The sequence below is a fragment of the Hemiscyllium ocellatum genome, chromosome 26, assembly GCF_020745735.1.
Source record: "Hemiscyllium ocellatum isolate sHemOce1 chromosome 26, sHemOce1.pat.X.cur, whole genome shotgun sequence".
NCBI lineage: Eukaryota > Metazoa > Chordata > Chondrichthyes > Orectolobiformes > Hemiscylliidae > Hemiscyllium > Hemiscyllium ocellatum.
The window spans coordinates 5,824,732-5,839,737 of NC_083426.1; the positions used below are offsets into that span (position 1 = coordinate 5,824,732).

Consider the following 15,006-nt stretch of genomic DNA (forward strand, 5'->3'; position numbering starts at 1 on the left):
TCATAAACTTGGTGACAGTAAATTCACTTCCCTCATCTAAGTATTTAAAATATATTGTCAATAATTGTTGCAGCCTCAGACTTATCCCTGTGTCACTCTACTGGCTATAGGTTACCGACCTGAAAAAGCCCCATTATCCCATTTTCATTAGTTAGCCACTTTTCTATCCATTCAAAAGTATTTATCCCCAACACCGTGGGTTCTTATTTTATTAAGTAGCCTTATGTATTTTTATGAGGAGAAAGTGAGGACTGCAGATGCTGGAGATCAGAGTCAAGATTAGAGTGGTGCTGGAAAAGCATAGCAGGCCAGGGAGCATCCAAGAAACAGGAGAATCGACGTTTCGGGCATAAGCCTGCACTTCCTGAAGAAGGGCTTATGCCCAAAACATTGATTCTCCTGCTCCTTGGATGCTGCCTGACCTGCTGCGCTTTTCCAGCAACACATTTTTCAGCTTATGTATTTTTATGGAAATCCAAATGTATTGCATCTACTTCCTATTTATCTATCCCGCTTGTTCCCTTCATGAAGCCATATTGACTCTGATTGATCATATTATGCATTGCAGGCATATCTTTTTTAAAGACTGTCAACATTTTTCCAATGATAGATGTTAAGCTAACTGGCCTATAGTTGCCATTTTCTTTTGTTTTCCATTTTTGAATGAGTGAGATACTTTGGCAGAACATTTCCAATCCTCTGGGTTTTTTCCATGATCTAAAAAATTCTTTGAAACTTACTATCAGTGCATTGACTATCTCTGTACCTAATCTGTTAAATATCTCAATGTCCATCCCATTAGCTGCAGGGGAAATGTCGCTTTTAGTTCATCTAGTACTTCTCTAATCTTAGCTCATATTTATTTCCCCACCCTCCCACTACTTTTTGTCACTTATATAAATGATTTGTATGTGAACATAGGAGGTATAGTTAGTAAGTTTGTAGATGACACCAAAATTGAAGATGTAATGGACAGCGAGGAAGGTTACCTCAGTGTACAATGGGATTTCGATCAGATGGGCTAGTGGGCGGAGGAGTGGCAGATGGAGTTTAATTCAGATAAATACGAGGTATTGCATTTTGGGAAAGCAAATCTAAGCAGGACTTACCATTTAATGGTAAGGTGCTAGGGGGTGTTGCTGAACAAAGAGACCTTGGAGTGCAGGTTTATAGCTCCTTGAAAATAGAGTCGCAGGTCGATAGGATAGTGAAGAAGGTGTTTGGTATGCTTTCCTTTATTGGTCAGAGCATTGAGTACAAGAGTTGGGAAGTCATGTTGCAGCTGTACAGGACATTGGTTAGGCCACTTTTGGCATATTGTATGCAATTCTCGTCTCCTTCCTAATGGAAGGATGTTGTGAAACTTAAAAGGGTTCAGAAAAGATTTACAAGGATGTTGCCAGTGTTGGAGGATTTGAGCTATAGGGAGAGGCTGAACAAGCTGGGGCTGTTTTCCCTGGAGCGTTGGAGACTGAGGGGTGACCTTATAGAGGTTTATAAAATCATGAGGGGCATGGATAGGATAAATAGACAAGGTCTTTTCCAGGGGAGTCCAGAACTAAAGGGCATAGGTTCGGGGTGAGAGGGGAAAGATGTAAAAGAGACCCAAGGAGCAACGTTTTCACGCAGAGGGTGGTACATGTATAGAATAAGCTGCCAGAGGAAGAGGAAGAGGCTAGTAGAATTACAGCATTTAAAAGGCATCTGGATAAGTAAATGAATAGGAAGGGTTTGGAGGTGTATGGGTCAAGTGCTGGCAAATGGGACTAGATTGGGTTGGGATATCTGGTCAGCATGGATGAGTTGGATCGAAGGGTTTGTTTCCGTGCTGTACATCTCTATGACCCTATTGTTTGGTACAAGCAGATCATTCTTAAAAAGTGCCTCAGGGTAGCAGAATGGAGTGCAGAATACAGTGTCAGAGCTGCAGAGATGGGGCAGAGAAAGAATTTGTCTCAATTTTTTAGCATTTTTAGAATGCTGTCAGTGCCTCTTAACATAAAGATTATGCAAAACATAATTCACCTCTTCCATTTCCTGATTTCCCCAATATTAGTTCCCCAGATTGCTTCTCTAAGGACCTTATATCCACTTTGGCTTTTCTCTTCCTTTTTATACATTTAAGAAACTCTTGCTGTCTGTCTTGATATGACTTGCAAATGTACCTTCTAAGTTTATTTTTTCTTTCTTTATTACCTTTCAATTTGATGCTACCCTTAACTTCTCTGATTAATTCCAGTAGGCTTATCCCTTTCCTAGAATCTATCTTTCTGAGGCATATATTTATCGTGAGTTATGAACTATTTTCTTAAACTCTGTTATTGTTCTCCAACTGTCTTTTTAACTAAACCCAATTCCCAATCAACTCCAGATAACTCTGCCCTCATTCCTTTGTAGTTGCCCTTACTGAAGTTAGTACTGTAGTTTCCAACCACAGTTTCTCACTCTCCAATTGAATGCTAAATTTTGTCATGTTAAGGTCACTTTTCCATTGGTGATATTGTATTCTGAAATAATTTATTAAATCTGCCGCATCCTTAATGACCTGATCCCTGTTGGGAACTGTGACATATTGTTCTGGAACTCTCCTGAATACGTGGTAAAAATCACACGACACCCGGTTACAGTCCAACAGGTTTATTTGGAAGCACTGGTTTTTGGAGCATTGCTCCTTCATCAGGTAGCTGTGGGACATGATCATAAGACACAGAACTTATAGTATGAATTATTTCCTGTGGCTAACTTTTCCAATTTGATTTTCTCAATCTAAATGAAGGTTAAATTTATTCATGATTATGATGTTGCCTTGTTTACATGCTCTCATTATCCCTCATTTAGGTTGGACTAGATTAGATTAGATTGTTGTGGTTCTGTTCGCCGAGCTGGGGATTTGTGTTGCAGACGTTTCGTCCCCTGTCTAGGTGACATCCTCAGTGCTTGGGAGCCTCCTGTGAAGCGCTTCTGTGATGGTTCCTCCGGCATTTATAGTGGTTTGTCTCTGCCGCTTCCGGTTGTCAGTTCCAGCTGTCCGCTGCAGTGGCCGATATATTGGGTCCAGGTCGATTAGATTAGATTAGATTAGATTACTTACAGTATGGAAACAGGCCCTTCGGCCCAACAAGGTCGACACCGACCCGCCGAAGCGCAACCCACCCATTCCCCTACATTTATCCCTTTACCTAACATTACGGGCAATTTAGCATGGCCAATGCACCTGACCTGCTGATGTGCTTGTTGATTGAATCAGTGGATGAGTGCCATGCCTCTAGGAATTCCCTGGTAGTTCTCTGTTTGGCTTGTCCTATAATAGTAGTGTTGTCCCAGTCGAACTCATGTTGCTTGTCATCTAAGTGTATGGCTACTAAGGATAGCTGGTCATGTCGTTTCATGGCTAGTTGGTGTTCATGGATGCGGATCGTTAGCTGTCTTCCTGTTTGTCTTATGTAGTGTTTTGTGCAGTCCTTGCATGGGATTTTGTACTCTACATTAGTTTTGCTCATGCTGGGTATCGGGTCCTTCGTTCTGGTGAGTTGTTGTCTGAGAGTGGCTGTTGGTTTGTGTGCTGTTATGAGTCCTAGTGGTCGCAGTAGTCTGGCTGTCAGTTCAGAAATGTTTTTGATGTATGGTAATGTGGCTGGTCCTTTGGGTTGTGGCATGTCCTCATTCCGTTGTCTTTCCCTTAGGCATCTGTTGATGAAGTTGCAGGGGTATCCGTTTTTGGTGAATACCTTGTATAGGTGTTCTTCCTCTTTTTGCAGTTCTGGTGTGCTGCAGTTTGTTGTGACCCTTTTGAACAGTGTCTTGATGCAACTTGTTTTGTGTGTGTTGGGGTGATTGCTTTCGTAGTTTAGGACTTGGTCTGTGTGTGAGACTTTCCTGTATAACTTTGTGGTGAATTCTCCGTTCGGTGTTCTCTGTACCACGGTGTCTAGGATTCACTAGAGAGGAAGAAAAGGACAACCGACTCCCATTCCTAGACGTGATGGTACAGAGAACACCTAATGGAGAATTCACCACAAAGGTATACAGGAAAGTCACACACACAGACCAAGTCCTAAACGACGAAAGCAACCACCCCAACACACACAAAACAAGTTGCATCAAGACACTGTTCAAAAGGGCCACAACACACTGCAGTACACCAGAACTGCAAAAAGAGGAAGAAGAACACCTCTACAATGTATTCGCCAAAAACGGATACCCCCGCAATTTCATCAACAGATGCCTTAAGGAAAGACAATGGAATGAGGACATGCCACAACCCAAAGGACTGGCCACATTACCATACATCAAGAACATTTCTGAGCTGACAGCCAGACTACTGCGCCCACTAGGACTCATAACAGCACACAGACCAACAGCCACTCTCAGACAACAACTCGTCAGGACGATGGACCCGATACCCAGCATGAGCAAAACTAATGTAGTGTACAAAATCCCATGCAAGGACTGCACAAAACACTACATAGGACAAACAGGAAGACAGCTAACAATCCGCATCCATGAACACCAACTAGCCACGAAACGACATAACCAGCTATTCTTAGTAGCCACACACGCAGATGACAAGCAACATGAATTCGACTGGGACAACACTACTATTATTGGACAGGCCAAACAGAAAACAGCCAGGGAATTCCTAGAAACATGGCACTCATCCACAGATTCAATCAACAAACACATCGACCTGGACCCAATATACCGGCCACTGCAGCGGACTGCTGGAACTGACAACCAGAAGTGGCAGATTCAAAACACTATAAATGCCGGAGGAAAGATCACAGAAGCGCTTCACAGGAGGATGTCACCTAGACAGGGGACGAAACATCTGTAACACAAATTCCCAGCTCGGCGAACAGAACCACAACAACGAGCACCCGAGCTACAAATCTTCTCCCAAATTAGGTTAGATTCCCTACAGTGTGGAAACAGACCCTTTAGCCCAACCAGCCCACACCGACCCTCCAAAGAGTAACCCATCCAGACCCACTTCCCTCTGACTAATGCACCTAACACTATGGGCAATTTAGCATGGCCAATTCACCTGACCTGTACATCTTTGAACTGTGGGAGGAAACTGGAGCATCCGGAGGAAACCCACACAGACAAGGGGAGAATGTGCAAACTCCACACAGACAGTTGCCTGAGGCTGGAATCGAACCTGGGACCCTAGTGCTGTTGGACTGCAGTGTAAATCACTGAGCCACAATGCTACCACTATGTCTATTCTACAGTATAGCTACTGTCCGGGGGCTTGTAGTTTACTCCCACTAGTGTCTCCTTCCCCTTGTTTTTCTCACCTCCATCTACATGGATTCTTTGTCTTCTGATCGTAGATCATTTCTTACCAATGTGCTTATTCCATCCTGTACTAACAAAGTTATCCCACCACCCACTCCTCCATGCCAGTTCTTTTGGAAAGCCAATACTCCCGAATATGTAATTCCCAGCTTTGATCTCCTTGTATCTATGTCTCCAAAATGGCTACATTATCATACCCATTAATTTGCATTTGTGCAGTCAATTCATTTATTTTGCTGTCCATACCACACACCTTCATGTAAAGAGATATTCAGCTTGTCTTTTTACCATTTTTATCCCCGTTGACATTATTTTCTGCTGTTTTTCTCTTTATACACTTTGTCTATGTGTCACAAACTGGGTAACAGGATTGAGATAGCTGCCCTATAATGCTGCCATACCCTCTTGCTTTGTAAACCCATGCTTCCCTTCTGCTGAACTCTCCCTCCGATGTGGAGGTGCCAGTATTGGACTGGGGTGGACAAAGTCAGAACTTTCACGACACCAGGTTATAGTCTTCACCTGACAAAGGAGCAGCCTCCAAAAGCTTGTGATAACAAATAAACCTGTTGGACCATAACCTGGTATTGTGTGACTTCTGACTTTGAACTGTCCCCATTTAATCTCTAGTCTTCAAGTTGCTTGGTCCCATGCTGGCTTCAAGTGAAGCCAATCCCAGTGGAGCCGCTCCCTTGTCCCCCAGCCCTGGTGCCTGTGGCCAGCCAGCTCAGAGTCAGTCCTTGAACTTTGGAGATTCTAAATCGCCTGTTTATTTTCTCTTCTTTTTTGTAATTTTCTCCCACGCTATCGCCTAACTGTGGTAGTGCTTATATTTTCTCCATGTTGTGTGTGTGCAGGTGTGGGATGCAGTGAAAGACACAAGGCGTACAAATCTTTATTCAATTTCCATCACCAGGAAGAAAGAAAACACTCAAGTGGCCAGTGACAAGCAGCGCCCTTCACATCAAAGGGCAATGTTACGTGATCAAACAGTGAAGGGGAGGGCAGGGATTAAATCAAAATAAAGTTGGACAGGGAAATCCCCTTTTTATATCTGTCAGCCAGGGCTCCCTGATTGTCTCAGGTTGACAATCCCAGTCAAGGATTTCATAGTCAATGGGATCTAGTCAGTGACTATAGTCAGTGGTTCCAATCACTGCAGTTATAAAGCTTTTTGATACATTCAGGGTATCAAAAGTGCTACAGATATTTTAGTTAAAAATAACTTGGGACACTAACACTATGCCAGAAGTTCCCCAAGAAAATTGCAATATGAATGCAAGTTTTTCTTTCTTGAGGAGAAAGCTAAGGTCTTTTGTTAAAAATCACACAACACCAGGCTATCGCTCCAAAAGCTAGTGTGCTTCCAATTAAACCTGTGGGACTATAATCTGGTGTTGTGTGATTTTTAACTTTGTACACCCCAGTCCAACACCGGCATCTCTAAATCAAGGTTTTTTGTGATTATGAACTGTCTCTAATAAATCTGATAAGGAATTCAGGAGAGATGCTTTTACCTCGACAGTAGGGGGAATGTGGAGGCCACTATTGCAGACAATAACTGAGCTCAATAGCAATTGCATTTCAAGTGAAGCTAATCAATTTTAAGAAAGAAAGGAATAAAGATTATGCTGATTGGTGAGTTGAAGAGAAATGGGAAAGGGGCCTTTATGGAACATAAGCACTAGCACAGAGTGGTTGGGCTGAATGGTTTGAGCCTGTACTATAAATTCTATTTTTTTTTATAAGATGCAGCAGTCTGTGCAATTCTGTCCTGCAGTTCTAGCCTGAATAATGCATTCAAGCCCTTGAACCCACTCCAGGTCTTGAGCACATAATGTCAAGGCAAGGTTGCGAATAATGAGCCAAATTGCCACTTGAATGCACAGGCAAATATAATAACGTTGTGAATGCTCCCAATATCTGACTGCAGCAAAGCTCAAATACGAACAGGCAAATAGCGAAAGGTAATATCCAGTGCTGGTGTACTGGCAAACACAAGGGCGAAAATTTACACAAGAATGCTTCGAATATTACGAGGTTGGAGAAAATAATATTTCATGCAGAAATGCTGTTGGAATCTAGCACGCAATGATACAAGCCAATGGTGAGAAGAATTAGTTAGTGCAATGAGTTGTTGTAAATTGAAACACATTGTTTAAAAGGGTGTCAGAATTAAATTCAATGCCAATTTGGAAAAGATCATTAGAAAAATAGTTGAGATTGCAGTACAGGAATGGAATTTGTTACATCGTTCCTATTGAGGGTTGGCAGCAGGCACAGATATACTGAGCAGAATGGATCCCTTCTGTGTTTTCATTTCTATAGTTGACTGTTTGGGGATATAGAAAGCACACAGTGACAGATAAGCTGTAATCAAGTGGAGGGAATGCATTAAAGATCCCCTTAGCCTGACTGGACTTACATGGAATTATATACAAGTTACAGGAAAAGAATTAAGTCATTCAATTCAATTAGTCTATGCAAATGTTTCTCCTCCGCATGGACTTCATCTGAGGGTTTTCAAGGAAATTGCTGGAAAAGCTCAGTTCTGAGGAAGAATCATGCGATCTTAAACGTTAGCTCTGATTTCTCGCCACAGATGCAGTCAGATCCGCTGAACATGTCCAGAAATTTCTGTTTTCGTTTCTGATTTGCAGCATCTGCAGTTCTTTTGTTTTTATAAGAAGCAGCGAGTTGGATAGTTGATGTTTATATATTTTCGTGATGGTTGATAGCTAGTTTTAATTTTTCCAAACTCCATAAATTTGGGAAGATCCCATTAGATTGAACAATGTGCAACTCCTTTATTTAAGTTGTTAATTTAAGTTGATTTTATTTAATTTGACCTAATCTAAGTTAAGTTAGGTTAGTCTAGCATAATTTAAGCTAATTTAAACTAATTTGCTAAGTCCAACTATTTGTCGAACGTGGAAAGATCGTTCCGTACCTTTGTGATAGTTTTGGTTTGTTTTGTAGGTATTTATTGTTAATGGTTTTGTAACAGAAGACTGCGATACTACCTTTTGTACTTTTATAATTTTATAAAAAGTAAAAACGTTTTTCAATAAAAGAAGGGAGGGCGAGAGAAGCAGAAGCTACAGGTTAGTTAGCTCATTCCACACACGAGCCACCCTCTGTGTAAAAAAAAGCCCCCATGACTTTTTTAAAACTTTCTCTTCTCACCTTAAAAATATGCCCACCCCCATCTTGAAATTCCCCGCCCTAGGGAAAGGCACCAACTATTCACCTTATCTACACCTCAACAATTTTATAAACCTCTATAAGGTCTCCCCTCAACCTCCTACAGTCCCAGCCTATCCAGCCTCTCCTTATTACTCAACTCTCCAGGCCCGGCAACATCCTAGTCGATTTCTTCTGAACCCACTCTAGTTTAATAATATCCGTTCTATAACAAGGAGACACAGTGCTCCCAAAGAAGCCTTCCCAATGTCCTGTACAACCTCCCACAACTGCTCGTGGTAGCAGGAGGGGTTTTCTCACTGACCTCTGGGGAAGTAAGTTTCTTCTGAATTCCTTATTGGGTTTATAGGAACAATCTTATGCTAATGGGCCTTAGAATCATGGCTAGATTCACAGGTAAGTTGTAACATCTTCTCTACACCTTTCCTGTGAAATCCTTCTATTACATTGACAGTGTCTATCAAGCCATGCCCTCTGCCTTGATCTGTTTGGAGGATGGAATAGGTTGGAGGGGATGAGCGGCCTCCTCCTGTTCCTATACAGTTTGGTAGATGGTACATAGGTAAGAATTGCACAGAAATATGCACAATGGTGGGCAATTTCTGGCTTGGATTTGGTTTGGCCGTGAGGGTAAGAACGTCCATTGATCTGGTTGTTGGGTGTGGGGGTTGGAGTTGAACTTCTGTTTCGTGATTCTCAGTGCTTTTTAGCCTCTTGGAGAATCAGATGCGCAAGAGACTGGGACAGACGGTGTTACCTTTTGTGCCCGTCGCTTGTCTGCTCGCTGGTTCTGATGGTAGATCCTGCTGAAGTTGGAGACAATGACTGGTACAGGCAGAGCAATCACCAGCACACCACTCAACGAGCAGATGGAGCCAAAAATCTTCCCAGCGATTGTCTTTGGTACCATGTCACCATAGCTACAGGAGAAAAGAAGATTGCATTAGAGTAGAGAAGCCCACACCAGGGAATAGTGGTTCAAGAAAGAAGCTCATTCCTGCATGAGTATATGAACACTCAAATTAGGAACAGAGGTAGGCCATTTGGCCCCTCAAACCTGCTGCACCATTCAATCAGATCCTAGCTTATTTGAATTCCACATTCCCATCTATCCTCAATAACTTGCCTAGCTCTGTCTTAAAAGTATTCAATGACCCTGACTCCACAAATCTACCAGGTCAATGAGTTCAAAAGTCATACAGCTCTCTGAGAGAAAAAGAAACATTCTCTTCATCTCTGTCCTCTGACCAACATCTTGAGGGCAATTAGGGATAGGCAACAAATCCTGGTCTGGCCAGTGACACACGCATCCTGGGAAAGAATGGGAAATATCCCACTTTCTGATCATTTCCTTTGATCACTTTTAGTTATTACATTAGCCCAATTCACAGTACCACCTATTTCCCCAATGTCTGTGTCTCATCCACAAGGTACAAGGCAGGAGTGCAATGAAATACTCTCCACTTATCTGGATGACTGCAGCTCCAACAACACCCAAGAAGTCGGAACGTAGAACAGTACAGCATAGGAACAGGCCCTTCGGCCCATCTGTGTTGACCATGATGGCATTCTAAACTAATCTGATCTGCCTGTAAGCTCAACAATAAAGCACTGAGAAACCTTTGGGATTGACATCCCATTCATCAACTCCAACATTCATCCCCTGCACCAGTCATAGGTAGCATGGTGTCCAATGTACATGATGCACTGAAGCAACTTTGTAAGGCAAGGCTTAGCAAAATTCCTCAGAGTGATGATCACTGACAATCTGTCCTTGACTTCCCATGTCGATGTGATGGTCAGGAAGGCACAACAATGCCTCTGCTTCCTCAGGCAGCTCAGGAATGTTGGCTTGTCCATAAGGACCCTCACCAACTTTTACAGGTGCACCATTGAGAGCAGACTGTCCAGGTGCATAATGGCCTGTTACAGCAACTGCTCTGCCAGGACTGTAAGTAATTGCAGAAGGTGGTTTGCACAGCCCTGATCATTACAGAAACCAACCTCCCAGCCATGGACTCCATTTACAAGGCTTGCTGCTGTGGAAAGGCTGCCAACATCATCAAAGTCTCCCACCTGCCCTCCACCCTACCCAGGTAATGTTCTTCTACAACCTCTTCCATCAGGCAGAAGATACAGAAGCCTGAACACACGCACCAGAACGTTCAGGGACAGTTTCTTCCCAGCTGCTATTAGACTGATTAATGGACTCTCTCACTTCAAATAACGTTAAACTTGCTAATGTTGCTCTCACCTAGTGCACATCCTGTGCAATGTAACCCGTATGTCTCGTTTAAGTCTCTCTGATCTGTCATTCTTGCTTACTATGATATGCCTGGACTGCTCATAAACAAAGCTTTTCATTGTACTTCGGAACTCATGACAAAAAAAATCAATCAATCAATTGGGGATTGGGAACTCTGGTGAGATAGAGGCAGCGGTGGCCATTCGGAGCTCTGACTGAGTTATAACATCTGTGCTCCTGTGCAAACACATAATTGTTCATAGAATCCCTACAGTGTGGAAGCAGGCCATTTGGCCCATTGATTCCATACCAACCCTCTGAAGAGCATCCTAGCCAGACCCATCCCCCGACTCTGTTCCGGTAACCCTGCATTTGGCATGACTAATCCAAACAGCATGGAAACTATGGGCAATTTAGCATGATCAAACCAGCCTAACCTGCACTCTTTGGACTGTGGGAGGAAACTGGAGCCCCTGGAGGAAACCCACGTAGACATGAGAAGAATGTGCAAACTGCACACAGACGGTCATCCGAGGGTGGAATTGAACCCGGGTCCCTGGTGCTGTGAGGCAGCAGTGCTAACCCCTGAGCCACCATGCTGTCCCAAAGTAGTGCAGCACAGAATGAGGTCATTTGGCCCCTTCTGTCTGCCCCCATTCGAACAGGCTCCTGTTCTCGTAGGCCACTACCCTACACCACCACTATCCCCACACACACATCCTAACTTGAACCTCATGACCTGTCCTAGTTATTCCTAACCTTACTATGGGCAGCGCTACACTACCCTTGAGACATGAAAGTGGGTCACTATCACCTTCTCAAGGGTAATTATGGATGGGTAATAAATGCTGGACTGGCCAGCAACAACAATATCCTCAGAATGAAAGAGAAACTTCACATCTCCATTCGGTTTCTGCGTTCTGATTCTACAAGACCCTTTCAAGACTCAGATCTCATCACTTGACTTTCCTTGGAGAATGTGAGGACTGCAGGTGCTGGAGATCAGAGTTGAGAGTGTGGCACTGGAAAAGCACAGCAAATCAGGCAGCATCTGAGGAGCAGGAGAATCGACGTTTCGGGCATAAGCCCTTCATCAGGAATGAGGTTTGTGGGCCGGGGGTCTGAGAGATAGATGGGGGGGTGGGGTGGGGGAGGGGGGGAGGTAGCTGGGAGTGCAATAGGTAGGTGGAGGTGGGGGTAAAGGTGATAGGTCGGAGGGGACGGTGGAGAGGATAGGTGGGAAGGAAGATGGACAGGTAGGACAGGTAGGACAGGTCATGAGGGTGGTGCTGAGTTGGAAGGTTGGAACTGGGGTAAGGTAGGGGGAGGGAAATGAGGAAACTGGTGAAATGCACATTGATCCTGGGGTTGACTTTCCTTCGCAGTCTCTGTAAGTTCTATCTATAGCCTCAGGAGCACTTGGTGCTGAGGTTATAGTGGCTTATCAGGAAATACTCAAGAGAGGACAATACTGCATTTGTTTTCTTTTCAAAAGCCCATCAGCTCACATAGCCACTGCAAGCTGCCTCACATATAACTTCATTCCATCAACATGAGTTAGTATTAGATCAGATATTGGCAGTGACAGGTCCCAAAGTTTGTCACTTGGGCAGATATTTGCATTTTTTTCATCTGAATCATTCACCAACATTCAGTTACCAGTGAATAAAATATTCCGTTATTTTATTGCCTGCAAACCACTCCAAGCTATTTGTTTATTCTGTGTAGAAACTTCCAGAACTCCTCGATTAGATTCTAACCTGCAACTTCTTCATTTATGTAAGCCTTGCTCTCTGCTGCTATTGCTGCCTGGTCTCTAATCTCTTCCCGTTCTGCTTTTATCCCATGATGATGGGCAGCCTGCAGATACTGCTAAGATTCTGAGTGACAGGATTAAATGATGACAGCTGCTATCCCTGTCACTGTCTCTCATCATCTTTTCTGATATTTGGGGATCACGCATGGTCAGGACCTGTCATTTAAGTTTGGTTTCAGGTCAAAGGATGCTTACTGACTGATGTTTGAAGCCCCCTCACTTAGCAATTACAATTCCTTGCTTTTTAAAGTGAGTGAATTCAGCATTGAGAAGCCCTGTAGGTGTTTCAGGGGTTTTGTGTGTGCATGCTTCATTTCAATATGTCAAAAGACATTTTACTCAGCTGTTTCCACCACCAACATAAGCCCCCAACCCAAACTCTGCAATTTATTTTGTAATTCTAAGTTTCTTAGACTACGTTGGATGTTTCTGAGGGTTTTTTTATTCATTCACTTGTGGGACTTAGATGTTGCTGGCTGGACAGCATTTATTACCCATCCCTATATACCTTTTAACTGTGTGGCTTGCTAGGCCATTTCAGAGGGCAGTTAAGACTCAACCACATTGCTGTGGGTCTGGAGTCACATCTAGGCCAGGCCAGGTAAAGATGGCAGATTTCCTTCACTGAAGGACATTAGTGAACCAGATTTTTTTTGACAATGTTTTCATGGTCCTCATTAGACTTGTATTTCTAGATTATCATTGGATTCAAATCCCACCATCTACCATGATGGGATTTGAACCTGCATTCCCAGGATTTAAGCTGAGTTTCCAAATGAATAGTCTAGCAATAATACCACTAGGCTATCACCTCCCCAACAATGGGCCAATTCTGATTCTAAATGCATTGGAAACTCTGTTTCTGAACATCAGTCATATTTCTGTTGCACTTCTCCTGCAATTTAGACCTTTTATGTTCTCTGATTGTCAAATTTTTTGATTTCGCGTATTAGACTGCATTTATGGTTCATATAGTTCAAAATTCCAAGGTGCTTCACAGAAGTGGTACCAGGGAGAATTTGACACCCAGTCACATGAGGGTATTTTGAATCAGTTTATCAAGATAGGGTTTAATAGCCATCTACAAGCCACTGAGGTATGTTGCAGTTCATCTGTGTCCTCGATGGTCACGTGTTAGGGTCTCTGTTAGAAGGTTGGAACTAATGCAGCTCAAAACAAAGAGCTCTCCTTGGAGAGAGAAAGGCCAAGAGGACATCTGACAGAGGTTTCCAAAATCAGGAGCAGGCTGAATTGTGTAGATAAGGAGGGATGCTTTCTCAAAGGAAGAAGAATGAGAGGGCATAGATTTGAAATTATTTGCAAAAGAGCAAAGGGAGATATAGGACAAATTATTTTTATTGAGCAAATTGGTAGGGAATGGAGTGCACGGTCTTGAAAAATGGTGGAGGCAGGTTCAATTGAGGGCATTGGATGTTTATCTGGATAAAGGTAATGCGGAAGGGTTTGGGGAGAATGCAAGAGATCGGCACCAAGTGATAATGCTCATTCAATGAGCTGGTGAAAGCATGATGGGTTGAATGGCCTTTTCTTGCATGGCCAGACTCCTTGGAGCCCTGGGATATGGGAAAAGCACAGGAGATTACCACCAGGTAATGGAATTGGGAAGATGGGCTGAATGGTCTCCATCTATGCAAGAACGAGTCTGTGATGTCATTGTATCTATGTTGTTAATAAATAATGTTTGAGAAAGCCTTGCATTTGACTGGAGCTCATATGAAGAACAAGGACTGCCTTACACTGAAACACATCTGACCAAAAGCTTCAGTCAAAAAAGTCAGTTTTAACAGGGACTTAGACAATGAAATGGCAGCACAGTGGTTCAATGGCTAGCACTGCTGCCTCACACTACTAGAGACCCAGGTTTGATCCCACCCTTGGGCGATTAGCTCTGTGGAATTTGGATGTTTTCCCTGTGTCTGTGTGGGTTTCCTTTAGGTACTCCAGCTTCCTCTCACACACTAAAGATTTGCAGGTTAGGTGGATTGGCCATGGGATATATAGGGTTACAGAGATAGTGTAAGAGGTGGGTCTGGGTGGAATGCTCTTCAGAGGGATAGTGTGGACTTGATGGGCCAAATGGCCCACTGTATGGATGCTATGAAAGCAAAGCAAAGAGTAAAGGTTTAGGAAGGGGGTATCAGACCTTAAGTGAGGACTTTGCAGAAGAAGACACACCTGCCGATGGTGGAGATATCCTCCATCATCTTTGTTTACCCCAACAGGGTACAGTTCTCCTGGTGATCAAACTGCCAAACATCGTCACAGGCCGCTATCTGTGTCTGTGTGTCAATCACCAATGTCTGTTCTTTAGATTAGATTAGATTACTTACAGTGTGGAAACAGGCCCTTCGGCCCAACAAGTCTACACCGACCTGCCAAAGCGCAACCCACCCATACCCCTACATTTACCCCTTACCTA

General features: G+C 43.3%; 1 protein-coding gene across 2 annotated transcripts in view; it reads right to left on the reverse strand.

Annotated features, from left to right (window-relative positions):
* kcnd3 (potassium voltage-gated channel, Shal-related subfamily, member 3) overlaps positions 1 to 15,006 on the reverse strand; it is a 389,518-nt gene that overhangs the window by 39,830 nt on the left and 334,682 nt on the right. For both annotated transcript variants that reach the window (XM_060845058.1, XM_060845057.1), the window contains exon 2: positions 9,263 to 9,425. In XM_060845058.1, the coding sequence (XP_060701041.1) occupies positions 9,263 to 9,425 (163 nt within the window). The remainder of the gene's footprint in view (positions 1 to 9,262; positions 9,426 to 15,006) is intronic.